General features: G+C 39.0%; 1 protein-coding gene across 5 annotated transcripts in view; it reads left to right on the top strand.

Annotated features, from left to right (window-relative positions):
• The window catches only part of tmem63c (transmembrane protein 63C), a 51,973-nt gene that overhangs the window by 29,129 nt on the left and 9,019 nt on the right, over positions 1–13,825 (top strand). For all 5 annotated transcript variants that reach the window (XM_037542030.1, XM_017711825.2, XM_037542029.1 and 2 more), the window contains exons 5-15: positions 1,657–1,694; positions 3,483–3,625; positions 7,700–7,751; positions 7,889–7,997; positions 8,113–8,186; positions 8,833–8,913; positions 9,078–9,198; positions 9,386–9,519; positions 9,805–9,927; positions 12,250–12,403; positions 13,073–13,179. In XM_037542030.1, coding sequence (XP_037397927.1) covers positions 1,657–1,694; positions 3,483–3,625; positions 7,700–7,751; positions 7,889–7,997; positions 8,113–8,186; positions 8,833–8,913; positions 9,078–9,198; positions 9,386–9,519; positions 9,805–9,927; positions 12,250–12,403; positions 13,073–13,179 — 1,136 coding nt within the window. The remainder of the gene's footprint in view (positions 1–1,656; positions 1,695–3,482; positions 3,626–7,699; positions 7,752–7,888; positions 7,998–8,112; positions 8,187–8,832; positions 8,914–9,077; positions 9,199–9,385; positions 9,520–9,804; positions 9,928–12,249; positions 12,404–13,072; positions 13,180–13,825) is intronic.

The following is a 13,825-nucleotide window of genomic DNA, read 5'->3' on the forward strand; positions in this document are numbered from 1 at the left end:
ATCATCACTGTCAAAAGGAATACAAGCAACTCCAAAGTGGCAACTGTACAGGACAAGGCAAAGATGTACTTTACTATGAATGTAAGTTAATGTGAAGAGATTTTATTTTAAGCAATTTTGGAGCGTTTCTATTGGCCTATTCATCATGAGATTTTCATATAATATAAAGGGCAGCTGATATTATCAACTTATATAAAAAAAAAAAATAGAATAGAACTCCTAGAACAGATACATGCCATGCAACTCTAGTAAGAAGTGAAACTGGATTTCACAAACAGGTCTGTGCCTTTCATGGCACAGGGGCCTTTATGTCACACTAATAAAAGATATGAGTCACTTATGCATGTGAACCACTCAGACAGAAATACTGGATCTGAGCACAGTTGGAATTGAGCCGTAAGGCCTGTATTGTAAATAAAATGAGAATGAGCACAAATAGTTTGTTATTATATTTAAACATATCCAGTACTTATTGTTGTAAGAGGAGTGCCTCTTCTGCTAGTTCTACAGTTCTGTTTATCGATCTGTTTATCATTCTGCACATTTAAAATGATTCTTATTTTTTACATATTCCTGCAAATTGTTTGAAAAATGTGAAGTTTTAGGGTGTTAGTGTTATATAGAATCATCTAATACATGTTCACTAACATGAAAAAGACAGAGACCACCCTTCATTTATTTAGTTTTCAGCCAAAAATGGTCCGTAAGTACACTGTTAATTTTTCAGTGTCAAAACATAATTTCTTTAAGTATTTATTGTGTCCACACTTTGTCTTTATTACTTCATTACTTCCATTTCTTTCTGGTGGACTTTCTTTCAGGTTTTAAAAGAAGTCTCCAGAGATATTTTCCCACTTAGAAGTTGGTTCCATTTTCTGCTTCTGAAAATCCAAGCAGTACTGAATTAAAAATGTGGACTTGTGGATTGTTCTATAAAACCTTTCTTTACATCTCAGATTAACATTTTGTTAATATTTTTAACTTTTCATTTTAACATTTTTCTAGTGCAGATGTTCTTTTTTGTTTATTTTGTCTATCCTTTCACACTCATATTGTTAAGTTGTCTTAGCACAGTGAAAGGATGGGCAGAAACACCTGAGGATTTTTACAGATCTCTCAAATATGATAGTCACAGTTTTGGTGGTCTGCCAGGACTTACACAGTTGTGAGGAGACCCACTTATTTTCCTTTGACTTTCCTTTTCCTTTTGCAAGTGGCTTAGCTTGTATCTAGTCTGTGTCAAAATTAATAACTTGTACTTAATGGTTGTTTTTACTGCTTGTTCAACAAAACTGGTTTTATATCATGAATAGAGTGATTCCAAACTTTAAAATGGTAATGTAAATCCTGGAGGGGTACAGCTGCCTTTGTGTGTTCACTATATGTGTCTCTCACGCAATGTGCCTTACTCTCCCTTTCCATTCTGACCACACTCCTTATTCTGCGTTTATACTTGCATGACAGTTCAATGCAGACTCCTCAGTGACATTACGTGACTTTACATAGTTTTTTCCACGAGTCAGGCAATGTGTGTTCTTCTTATAGGACAAATGGCTCAGACAGATGCTAAGCTAGCCAGACGCTCTGTGTGCTGCCTCTTTTATGTGTCCCAGACCTTTTTATGAACTCGTTGTCTTCCCTTCCCTCTCTTTATAGGGCTTCTGCTCCTGGCTCTTGTCTCTCTACCACATGAAGTAAGTGTTCATTGGTGGCGGTGATGTCATCAGCCAGCATCCGGCTCATTCGTGTTATATCTCATTAGGCAGAAAAAACAAACACAGACCAAAGGTCTGTCAGGCTCAGGCAGGCTCACAGGCATTCTTCGAACCTTCCCGGTGCCGTAAAGCAGCCACTTCCTCTGTTCCCATGGTTTCCAGGATGTTATTTGTACGGTCAGGCTGGCAAGACAGTGCCATATTTAGCCGGCTGCATTAGAACCTCCAAGAAGTCCCCAGTGATGGTGGTCTTGTCAGCAGGAGACAGAGAGCCCACTGGCTGTGTGTGGGGCGAGGGGGAAGTGTGTTTCTGTATGTGTGTGCATATGTGCATGTAAATGCATGGTTTTTACATGTGTTTATTATGTTAGATGATTATAAAGTGCAGCAAATATGTCTTATTTGGGGTATAAGTAGAAAAGCCCACACACGTACATACTACCACCACAAAGCAATATTATACTGGTAACATTTACTGAAGGAAAGAACAAAAGGCTACATGACAGCTACATCATTCCTTCATGACAACTGACATAGATCTATGTAAACATTTTAAGGCTTATTCCAAAAGCATCACAGGTGAAATGGCATTAGAATTGACAACAGCAGCCTTTATGACAGCAGATGCTCATTGGAAATAGTATTTATAAATTATTATGCACGTTTTATGTGCAGTTCTCATTAAAAGCTTATATAGGTGTTTTGTAGCCTTAGCCTTCAGTAACACTTTACTATCACACTTATGACAAATGGAGTGAGGATTCCTGTAATTTATTTGCCACTTAACCCTTTAAACTGAGTAACTACTACAATTCATTTAGTAACTGCTATGCAACCAATATATCAGTTGTGTAGGTTTGAGGGTGAATTTACACAATTATCTCCTTTTATCTAAAATGTAGTCAAACAGCCAAGACATGTTTAATGTTCAAACTATGCACATTTAGCTTTACACTGCAGGTATGAGGCATAATAGAAGCTGATTTCCACTACATTAGCAAACTGCATTACTAAAGTACATACTTAATTTAAACTGCAGGAGTCTTGTTTATGTTGTTTCTGCCACTATATGACTTTCTCTTATCTGTAAAAATATTTATCTCTAAAAATAAACAGGTTCTTAGATGCATTGCAATTTTTGCTTGGAAAACTGAATTGATTTGAAATAAAAAAAACATTTCACTTCATTTAATTTTTGCTGAATCATTTCAGGTTTTTTATTACAAACAGCTTTATTCACACCTTAACAAGGTTATACCATAGTATGCAGTGGTAAGCAAAGGTTTTGGTGCCTCTGGTCAAATCACTTTTTTTTTCATTTCCTAAGTGAAATAAGTTAACACATCTGTAATAGGGAACATAGGGAATCTCAGCACTTTTAAATGCACAATTAGTTTTTATTTGCTAAATTTAACATATTAGAAAAAAATAAAACGTATAATGTGGCTTTTGCAAAAGTGATGACACATTTTTTATTGTTTGTTTATTTTATATTTATTATTACATAAACTCACACACACTCTGAATTTACTTTGACACAGTCTGGTTTGGAGGAGGAAAAACTGCAGGATGCCACTAATGACCACATTTGAAATTGCAGTTTTAACCATAGTCAATACTACTTGTTAATGACAAATGCAAAAAATCATAATGATACCATGAATCAACATCAAGTCAAATCATGAGGTGCTGAGAGATTCAAGCTCTACTGTTTTTATCTGTGCTGCATAACGTTTTCCATTTTTGTCATGTGTTTGTTCACTGTAGGGATGAGGAGATCCGCAGTAAGTGTGGACCCGATGCAGTTACATACCTGGCCTTCCAGCGCCACATTATTCTGCTGATGGCAGTGGTGTGTCTGCTCTCGCTCACCATCATCCTGCCTGTCAACCTCTCCGGCAGCCTGCTTGGTAACGTCAGCCCGCCCGCAAAACTCCCTCTTTCTTCTGCTGGCTTCCTTTTTATTTCACCACTCTGCCACCGTAAAGCTCTCATGACAACAGACATAACACTTTTGGTCTCCAAGATAACCCTGTCAGTGCTTTGTTACCAGTAACGCTACTGCATTGCGATTTGCTGTAAAATCTACTACAGTTTCTTGCACTTTATTGACATTTAAGAAGCTTAATTGAGAGTTATTGAATATTCACTTGCTAAGGATCTCTTGTATATTCTGGCAATGAAGCTGTAAAGTTGTTATAAAATAATAACTAAGTATATAAGTTAAGTATATAAACCATTGCACTTAAATTTGCTTTCGAAGTACATTCCCTGTTGACAGGTTTGTGTCTGCACATCAAATTTTTTCTTTAGTTTCAATGTCAGATGATGACAGAAACATGGCAAAAATGTAAAGGAAGTTTCTTCACATTCAGATCAGCGTATGATATCTCCTCTTCCACTCACAAATACAAACAAGGTATCAGCTGAAAGAGAAGAATTTGCACTTGAAACGTAACTTCTCTGCTATTGTCAATAAGCTGCAGATGATAAATAATTCCTATAAATTTACAGCATGCAGCTTGCAAAAACGTGTAAGGGTTAACAGACTCACTCTTACCTTTCTTTGAATAGTATTTCACAAGGTTATTATATTATGATGAATGACTCTAGGAAAGGCCTGTAAATCCGCTGGAAGTTTTAGGAGGCCTCAAACATACCCAGCCATTAGTGGACATGCCGGGAGGGCTTGTTCAGACCACCCCACAGTGTTTGCAGATGGTTCGGGTGGCACAACTGGGGGTTAAAGAAGCCAAGCAAAACAAGGAATGTCATGGGAAAGGAACTGACTGTCCTTGCCACAAGAAAAAGGTTTTAAAAAGCAGCCAATTTTACTTACTCTCTCTCTCTGTCTCATACACATACACAATTAGGTTTTCCTGTGCCAGATGCAGTGATGGATTTTATGGTAATCTTTTAAAGTAGACTGAAGTGAGTTTTAACGCTGGAATGTGAGGAAGGCCTTTTTGCAGTGATCTGGAGGGACTGTAGGGGTTAGTGCACAGCCAGTTGCTTATCACTGACTGTGACCTGCAGGCTGCAGCATGTCACTCATCTCGTTAAAGAAAGAATCCAAAGTTTACCTCTATATACCTCGGTAGCATCACTGTCAAAAAAGGGCATCTTAAATTTTTTCCCCCAAGTGGCACTACGTTCGTCCTGTCGTCAGGAGATTGTCAGGAGATTGTCAGGAGATCCCCAGCGATGCCACATCCATCCATAACCAGAAAGTTTAATTGGCATTGCTCTCTCTGGTGGGTGGCCCTCCCTGTGTACTGGCCTCTCCAGCTCAGCATGATGCTAACCAACACAGGCATCTGTTAGCTGACGTAACAAAATCAGCAGTTAGTGCTCTCCTCTAAGCACATTCAGCTGTTCATTATGTTAGTGTCATTATGCATGAAAGGACCGGCCGTTTTTGGTCCGTTCAGGAAGAGGAACCAGAGAGTGGATCACCTGTCCTGTGGAAAGTCTCAGTCGCAGCGGGAGCGCTCGGTGCAGGAAGACAGAACGACTCTCTTAATCAATCAAAGAGTTTATTAAGTCTTCTGCACAAAGAAAGAAGGGCACTCCTTCTTTTATACAAACACGTCCTGCCCTGTTGCGTACAAGCAAACAGGGTGGACCCAAATAAGTTGTCTAACAGTCATGAAATGCTAAGCTGACACTCACGGACCACCGGAACTGCCCAAGGGAGGGGGGCTTCTGCTCTGTGTACGATAATCTTACCTACGAAAGAGAACAAATGGTTCTGGACAGAATGTTGTCCCAATAAGAGGAGCAAGTTGTTTGTGCAAAACTGCCAAGGACAGTAGCTATGCTTGCTGCAAAGTCTGCTTAGAGCAGAGTTAGAGCAGAGTTAACCCTTTCAATGCAGTTCAGTAAGATGTGGTGGCTGTCTACATGTGTTGCTAAGGAAGCTGATGCTACTGAGCATCTTATGATTGGGAGAACTAGTGAGTGGAACTGGCAATGGTTGAAAAATTTTGGGGGGGGGGGGTTTAGTAAAAAAAAAAATCACTTTCCCTATGGTTTTCTGGGATCCAAAATAATGCCATATTAATTACAAAGACCTCATCTGAAGAATTCATATAAGAATAATGAAGAATAAATATTTTACAGAACTAGTGCTTATTTACAGATTTCAGCAACTGCCACATGGCTTCTTAGTGTGTTTCAAGTCAGGTGGTTTTCTGTTCATTTCTATGTTTAAATTATTGGCTCTGGATATAGGTGTGTCAAAATGGCAGAGGTGCTGTGGCTGAAAGGGAGAGGTTAGGGTTAGGGTTAGTTTACTTCAGTTTAAAGTATCCATGTGCACAATACTGAATAATCCTGGAAAACAGCAGGGATTTCAAGCACCCTTTTTAAAACAGTTTGGTTTATTTCGTTGCTATTGCAAGAAGCAAAAGCATGAACAGCATGCATTAAGCAATAAAAGTAGGACAGTTCAAGTTGAGACATAGACAAGTTGCCCAAAGAAGACTGTTTAAAATCCAAGACTATGTGTGCAATGTCTTTGTACACTTTTGAGTTAATGATCAGGTCTTCTTTGATCACTGTCTCTCTCTCTCTCTCTCTCTCTAGTAAAAGGTTGGACCCCCTTTTGCCTTCAGAACTGCCTTAATTCTTCATGGCATACTTTAAACAAGGTGTTGGAAACATTCCTCAGAGATTTTGGTCCATATTGACCTGATAGCATCACGCAGTTGCTGCAGATTTGTCGGCAGCACATCTATGATGCGAACCTCCCGTTCCACCACATCCCAAAGGTGCTCTATTGGATTGAGATCTGGTGACTCTGGAGGCCATTGACGTACAGTGAACTCATTGCCATGTTCAAGAAAGCAGTTTGAGATGATATGAGCTTTGTGACATGGTGCATTATCCTGCTGGAAGCAGCCATCAGAAGATGGGTACACTGTGATCATAAAGGGATGGACATGGTCAGCAACAATACTCAGGTAGACAGCGGCATTTAAACAATGCTCAATTGGTACTAAGGGGCCCAAAGTGTGCCAAGAAAACACCCCCCACACCATTACACCACCACCACCAGCCTGAACCGTTGATACAATGCAGGATGGATCCATGCTTTCATGTTGTTTATGCCAAATTCTGACCCTACCATCTGAATGTCGCAGCTGAAGTTGAGACTCGTCAGACCAGGCAGCATTTTTCCAATCTTCTACTGTCTAATTTTGGTGAGCCCGTGCGAAATGTAGCCTCAGTTTCCTGTTCTTAGCTGACAGTTGTGGCACCCGGTGTGGTCTTCTGCTGCTGTAGCCCATCTTCTTCAAGGTTCGACGTGTTGTGTGTTCAGAGATGGTATTCTGCATTCCTTGGTTGTAACAAGTGGTTATTTGATTTCCTGTTGCCTTTCTATCATCTGGAACCAGTTTGCCCATTCTGCTCTGACCTCTCAAATCAACAAGGCATTTTCATCCACACAACTGCCGCTCACTGGATATTTTCTTTTTTTCGGACCGTTCTCTGTAAACCCTAGAGATGGTTGTGCGTGAAAATCCCAGTAGATCAGCAGCTTCTGAAATACTCAGACCAGCCCGTCGGGCACCAACAACCATGCCATGTTCAGAGTCACTTAAATCACCTTTCTTCCCCATTCTGATGCTCGGTTTGCTCTTCAGCAAGTTGTCTTGACCACCTCTACATGCCTAAATGCATTGAGTTGTGGCCATGTGATTGGCTGATTAGCTATTATTAGTATTAACAAGCAATTAAACGAATTGTACCTAATAAAGTGGCCGATGAGTGTATATACATATATGTCTTTTTTTGTAAGGCAACCTGAAGATTTTCATTAATGTTTACCAGTAGTTAAAGTGTGGAAATACAATTTAGAGCCACTGCATGGTCAAAACCTTATGCATGTGTGATTTCTTTTCTTTATCTTTCTGTCTTTCTTTCTTTTCATCTTTATTTATTTCTTGCTTTCTTGCTTTATATCTTTCTGCCTCTTTCAGATGACAACCCTCAAAATTTTGGTCGGACGACTGTGGCAAATGTTCCAGCACAGTAGGTTATCAAATCCCTCTGTCTCTGTGGATCATGAATCACTAACATATTGTATGGCAAATGATGAACATAGAGCCAAAGCATGAATGTTACGGTCTTTTTTCTTTCTTTCTCTCTCTCTCTCTCTCTCTCTCCAGGAACAGTTTTCTGTGGTTGCACAGCATCTTCGCGCTTCTGTACTTTGTGATTACAGTACTGTGTATGGCCCACCACTCCTCACGATTGGAATACAAGGAGGATGAGAAGGTTTGTGAGAACCACAGTCTGTGTGCGTATCTCCTTATCTGTACCTCACGTGTCCTTGTTTACATGTAGGTTTAGTTGTTTCCATGTGTTTGAGGTTTGTTTGTTGTTCCTACAGGTTGCCAGAACTCTAATGATCACCAACATTCCCAGAGAGATATCTGACCCGGGCCTGATCACCAAACATCTTCAGTGAGTAACGAACACAGACCCTTTTAACTTCTCTTTTAACTTCAGGCTTTCGTCTGCATCTCATAATTAGTAAAGAAATATTCCTGTTTTTAAAATGGTCTTTATGTGTCTGGGTATCATGCAATAGATTACCATAAACAGTCATTTTAATATATTTCCCTGAGACTCACTCATATTAGTAGCCAGTGGGCAGTTGCTGAATTCTATGAGTAAGCACTGAAATACGCTATATAACATGCATTATACCACTTTTATTGTGCAGCTTCATGGGTTTGTTCACAAACAGTTGTTGTTTACAAACAGCTATATTGGTAATGAATTGCTACAATTTATTCCACCTGGAAACATGTTCCATCCGTGAAAGAACAAATTATACAGATTTTACCAATTTTGAAAGTGCCTCACACAGTGTTTACTGACTGAATTCAGCAGCTGCCCTTTGGCTTTTATTATAAGCATATTTCAAGTTGTCTGTTTTTCTGTACAGGAAAGCACATCAAAATTATTTTCCATGCTACTGAACCCTACTCTACATATGGTGTTACCAGTATTATGATAATGGAATAGTAATAGAAAATCAAGTAGTTTCTCTAACTGCATGTGTTGACAACATTTGAGTTCTTAAATACATGGGATCTCCCAACAGTGAGGCCTACCCCAGCTGCACGGTCACAGACATCTGCTTCTGTTTCGACGTACAAAAGTTAATGAAGCTTGACTCAGAGAGGTAATTAATTCCCCCAGCCCAGTCCATCCACAGCACACCACTTCACATTCCCATTTATAATCAGTGCATCTCAGTTCATGGGCTACACTCTTGGGAAAATTCATTAAAATCCACTTGAAATCCATTGACTTACATTCCTGTAAGGCATAACATTTTTTTGACAGGCGAAAAGCAATGAAGGGGAGGATGTATTTTACTACCAAGTCTCAGAAGGAGGGAAGGATCATGATAAAGACTCACCCCTGTGCTCAGATCCTCTGCTGTGATATGTGTGGCTTTGAGCAGGTACAGTGCCACAGAATGGTTCATACAAACACGGTGTTTGTCGTATTAAATTATATATAAGTACACAGTTCGTTAATAGTACTTGATTTGACTGCACTGTTATTGCTGTGCCATTGGTTGCATCATCTCAAGTTCGCCACTGGAGATCACTATACACTAACTCTTCTCTTCTATCCTTTTTTCTCAGGTTGATGCAGAACAGTACTATAGTGAATTAGAGGAGAAGCTTACAGATGAGTTTAATGCAGAGAAGAATCGTATCACCATGAAGAGACTGGGCATTGCCTTTGTCACCTTCAGAGATGAGAGGATGACTGCAGTGTAAGCTCTGCTGCACACGCTTTCATTTTGCTGTTCAGTTTTGAAGTCTGTCATAGGAAAAACTAGCAGTGGAATTCATATAATTATTAATTACATAATAATTTTTTATCATTATAGTTTATTATATTATCTGTTTAGCTGTATTACATATTATCAATAGGTGCAGTAATAAATTACAAAATAAAAAAATGTGATATAATAAAATGATAATATAAACAAACTTATTGCAGGATATAATAAAGTAGCAGCCTCTGTGTCAATTAACAGTATATTGTATTTGTGCAGCATCGTGAAGGACTACAGTAGGACACGTTGCCGTCGGAGACTGCAGCAGTCCAGTATCACTACAGTAGTGCGCTCCCACCAGTGGGGCGTCCGCTATGCCCCCGCTCCCAGTGACATTATCTGGTAAGTACAGGTAGAAACGATGGCCTTGTAAGAGCTGTGCAATAACTGGTAATTCCGTCCTTTTTCTACAGTAATATAGTATTGCAGCCTTTTGAAGTGCAACATTACAGTACAGCATTACAGTATTTAAAATATGATAATACATTAGCACTAATACTTTATGTTGCAGGAATGAAATTACACACATTTGCACATTTCTGCTTTAAATGATACAATATGTTTGTAAAGGGAAGTATTTATGAAAACTGGTTGATGTAAATGCTTTTCATTCCCTGGCTGTAGTTGCAGTGCTGACTTCATATGTCCGTTTCAGCAGATGAATAGAGTTGTGAGCGCCACTACAGTAAAGTGCCCATTTAATATCATGCTTTTCCTTGCAAACACGCTTTATTCCAGTCCATTTGACTTTGATTGGAGTGACAGAATTGAATTAATTAAGTCTCGCTCCCTGCAGATTTGCTTGTGTGCCTAGACAGCCTCTCTGGCAACCTCTTATATAATATATGTGTGAATATTGAGCATGTATGTGAGAGTGGAGGAAGGGGGTATCACTCAGCTTTCTGCTTCATGCGTCGTTGGGTATGTGTATTATATGGTGTGAGCATGGTTGTGTGTGTATGCGTGTGTGTGTGTGTGTGTGTGTGTGTGTGTGTGTGTGTGTGTGTGTGTGTGTGTGTGTGTGTGTGTGTGTGTGTGTGTGTGTGTAATGGTGTGAGAGCTTTCGTCCGTGTTATAGAGGTTGTTTTTCTCAAGCTTCTTATTAAAGAGATTCACTGAAGTGTGGATGTTTTCCCACTGAAAGTTGCCTGACTCCTGTTTTGGCTTTGTGGTATCTAACCCTCCTGCATTTAGAGGCTAACAGTCAGATAGTTCAGAGAGCACGCCCTTGAGAAAAATGGGCTTTGAAATGCTGAGTGTGTTTGTGCTGGCTGTAGAGAAGAGAAGGAGATGTCATTTTGGTCTTCAGACATTTTTTTTCTTGGTACAATCACGAGGGCATTGCTTATAGGTAGGGGTGGAACATATGGCAGTATAATATCATTTTCATGACTTTAACTTGACTTTAAACATCGTTCTGTTGACCAACTTTACCACAAATCAGTTTGTGAAATATCTGCCATGCTAGATCTGCCCCAGTCAAGTGTAATTGTATTATTGTGAAATGGAGGTGTCTAGGAGGACACTATTGCATCACTCATTACAGAGCTCTAGACTGCCTCTGGAAGATACATCAGCGCAAGAACTGTAAGTTGGAAGCTTCATGAAATAGGTTTCCATGGACGAGCAACTGTCCACAAACCTGAAATCACTACAAAGTTGTGAAGAGCTTTCCCAGAAAAGTGAAGGGTGTTATAGCCACAAACGCAGGGGGCAATTCCATGTTAATGCTGTTCACATTTGATCACGTAGCAATTAGATATGGCACTGATCCGATACCAGGTATCGTTATTGGGCCAATTTCAGCAGAAAATGCTGGATTGGAAATCAGAGGGAGACGTATTGCTTTTTGTGACATCACAGAATCAGTGAATTCAAAACAGGCTGCTTCGGCAGTTTAGTTTGCATATATGACTGCATGGACTGGAGAGTGAAAAGAATGTTTACATACCACCTCAAATGTTAGAAAATTGAGTGAGAAAATTAAAATTTTCCACAATATGGGCACTTTAAAGCATAGCAATTATCCATATGAGACTGTGTTCAATGTTTCAGTGTTGGAACAGGTATCTGAAAAGAAGATGTGGTGTCTCTAGGTATAGTGGTATGCAATTGAAACATTGAAGAAAAAAAAATTACCATGTGCCCAGTGATGATGCACCGAGTTACTGTGGTAACAACCGTTATGAGAAACAGTTATGAGAAAAACTCATTTTCCACTGGTGGAAAACTCTGGTTTTCCCTCATGTGAACATAACTGAACCTTTAAGCATGTTGAATGATGTGATATCCTGCATTAATACTGCATAACTGCACCGAACATAGATGTTCTAAAAGCCCTGGTGTTGAGCTGCATTGGTAAAATAAGCTCTGTGCTGCTGCCAAATATCACACCTATGCAAAAAGCTGTCTATATAATGATGCACATTTTAGGACATCATTTACGCACAAAACAGCTTCAGGTCTCTGAAAAACACATCTCAGCATACTTTTGATCATTTTTTTAAATGTGGTCTTACAACTTTGGTGTACTGTATCTGTTCTTATTAAACATCAGAAAAACTGACTATCATGTATCATGTGTGTTGAAAATGTCTTTTCTCTGTATCCCTATAATATTCAGAGAAGTAGAAATCGCAATGTATTGTTTGTGTGTTTCTTCAGGGAGAATCTGTCAGTCTGTGGCTCTCGCTGGTGGCTCCGCTGCGTCCTCCTCAACATCTTCCTCTTCCTCCTTCTCTTCTTCCTCACCACTCCTGCAATCATCGTCAACACTATGGATAAGTTTAACGTCACTCGCCCAGTTGAAAGTCTGCAGGTCAGTGACGATCAGATCTGTCATTCCTCTTAATTAATGTTGTCAAAATGAACAAGTTGATGTGCTAAATTAATAACACTACAGATTATTTTAATGCTGTTAATTTGACCCTTCAAACCTTGCGTAGTTCTAGCCAAACTAGTCTAAAAAGTCTGTCTGCTTAGAGCTATCACAAAAGACACCCATTTTAATGTGAAAAATCTTTCTTTAGGGTCAAATAAGAGCAAACAAGACAAATGTGATTAATCACAATTAACTACACTAATGAATGAGTAATTCTGATTTATTATTTGAGTCATTTAAAGATCTTAGTCATTTTAAATCCCAAGTATAGAGGTTGCTTGTTTAGTTTTGCGCCAGAGCTACAATGCTAATGTACCTAATAAGTCATGGAAGCTTATGCCTTAGCAGTTAGCACTGTGCAAACTTACCTCAAGTTCTGTCAAGTTGAATAATCTCAAGTGGACTTGCTTAAGTGGTTTCTAATACTGTATGTCTACTTATAGCCTTCATGATGAATATTACTACTGTTTTTCTGCCATGTAATGTTTTTTTTACACATTCAGGAGGTAAAAGGGAAAGAGAAAACTGTACATTTTGACTGAACCATCGCTTTATGGCACTTAAATGTGGATCTTTTGTGGATTTCTTCTCTCTCCTTTATTCCAGAATCCAGTGATCACGCAGTTCTTCCCCACCCTGCTCCTGTGGGCTTTCTCTGTGCTGCTGCCCTTCATCGTCTATTACTCTGCCTTCTTCGAGTGTCACTGGACAAAGTATGTAGCACTATTTTAATTATCGTTAAACTTTCTATGATTATTAGATTAATGATTGTTACAGTCTCATTCCTGTCATAAGAATCAGAATTTCTACTCCTTTACTCCAGTTGCATTCCATAGGATTACATAAGAAAACCAGTAACAAGCATTCACCCTGACTCAGATGACTGGAACTGTGCTGTACTGCCGTCAATCAGAAACAAAACCGCAACTCTAAACCTAAGCACTACTTACTGTTACTATATGTGTACCATTTCACTTTCATAGCAATTACGTAAAGCTATTCTTGCAACATTAACACGTTAAATCTTAATGACTAGGTGTATAGTTGCTGTCAAAGGATATTTGTACCTGGTTGGTCGTCGTTTATCATTGCTTTCCAAAAAAAAAAAAAAAAAAGTACCTCCAGAATGAAAACTTTACAGAAGGCAAAAACGTTATTTCCTTTTACTATAAGTCAATGTAATAGATTTTTCAGATCATTTTTATTGGTCCATTTAACATAAAATGTTTACCCAGTGTAAAGGACAGCTGCTATGAAATGATGCAGAAAAATAAAAATTGAAAAAAATGGAGATGCATGTTTTTTTGTTGTTTTGTTTTTTTGGACAGTGACGATATGCATGTTTTTGTCTGAGTGTAA

The sequence above is a fragment of the Pygocentrus nattereri genome, chromosome 10 (genome assembly GCF_015220715.1).
Source record: "Pygocentrus nattereri isolate fPygNat1 chromosome 10, fPygNat1.pri, whole genome shotgun sequence".
Classification (NCBI taxonomy): Eukaryota; Metazoa; Chordata; class Actinopteri; order Characiformes; family Serrasalmidae; genus Pygocentrus; species Pygocentrus nattereri.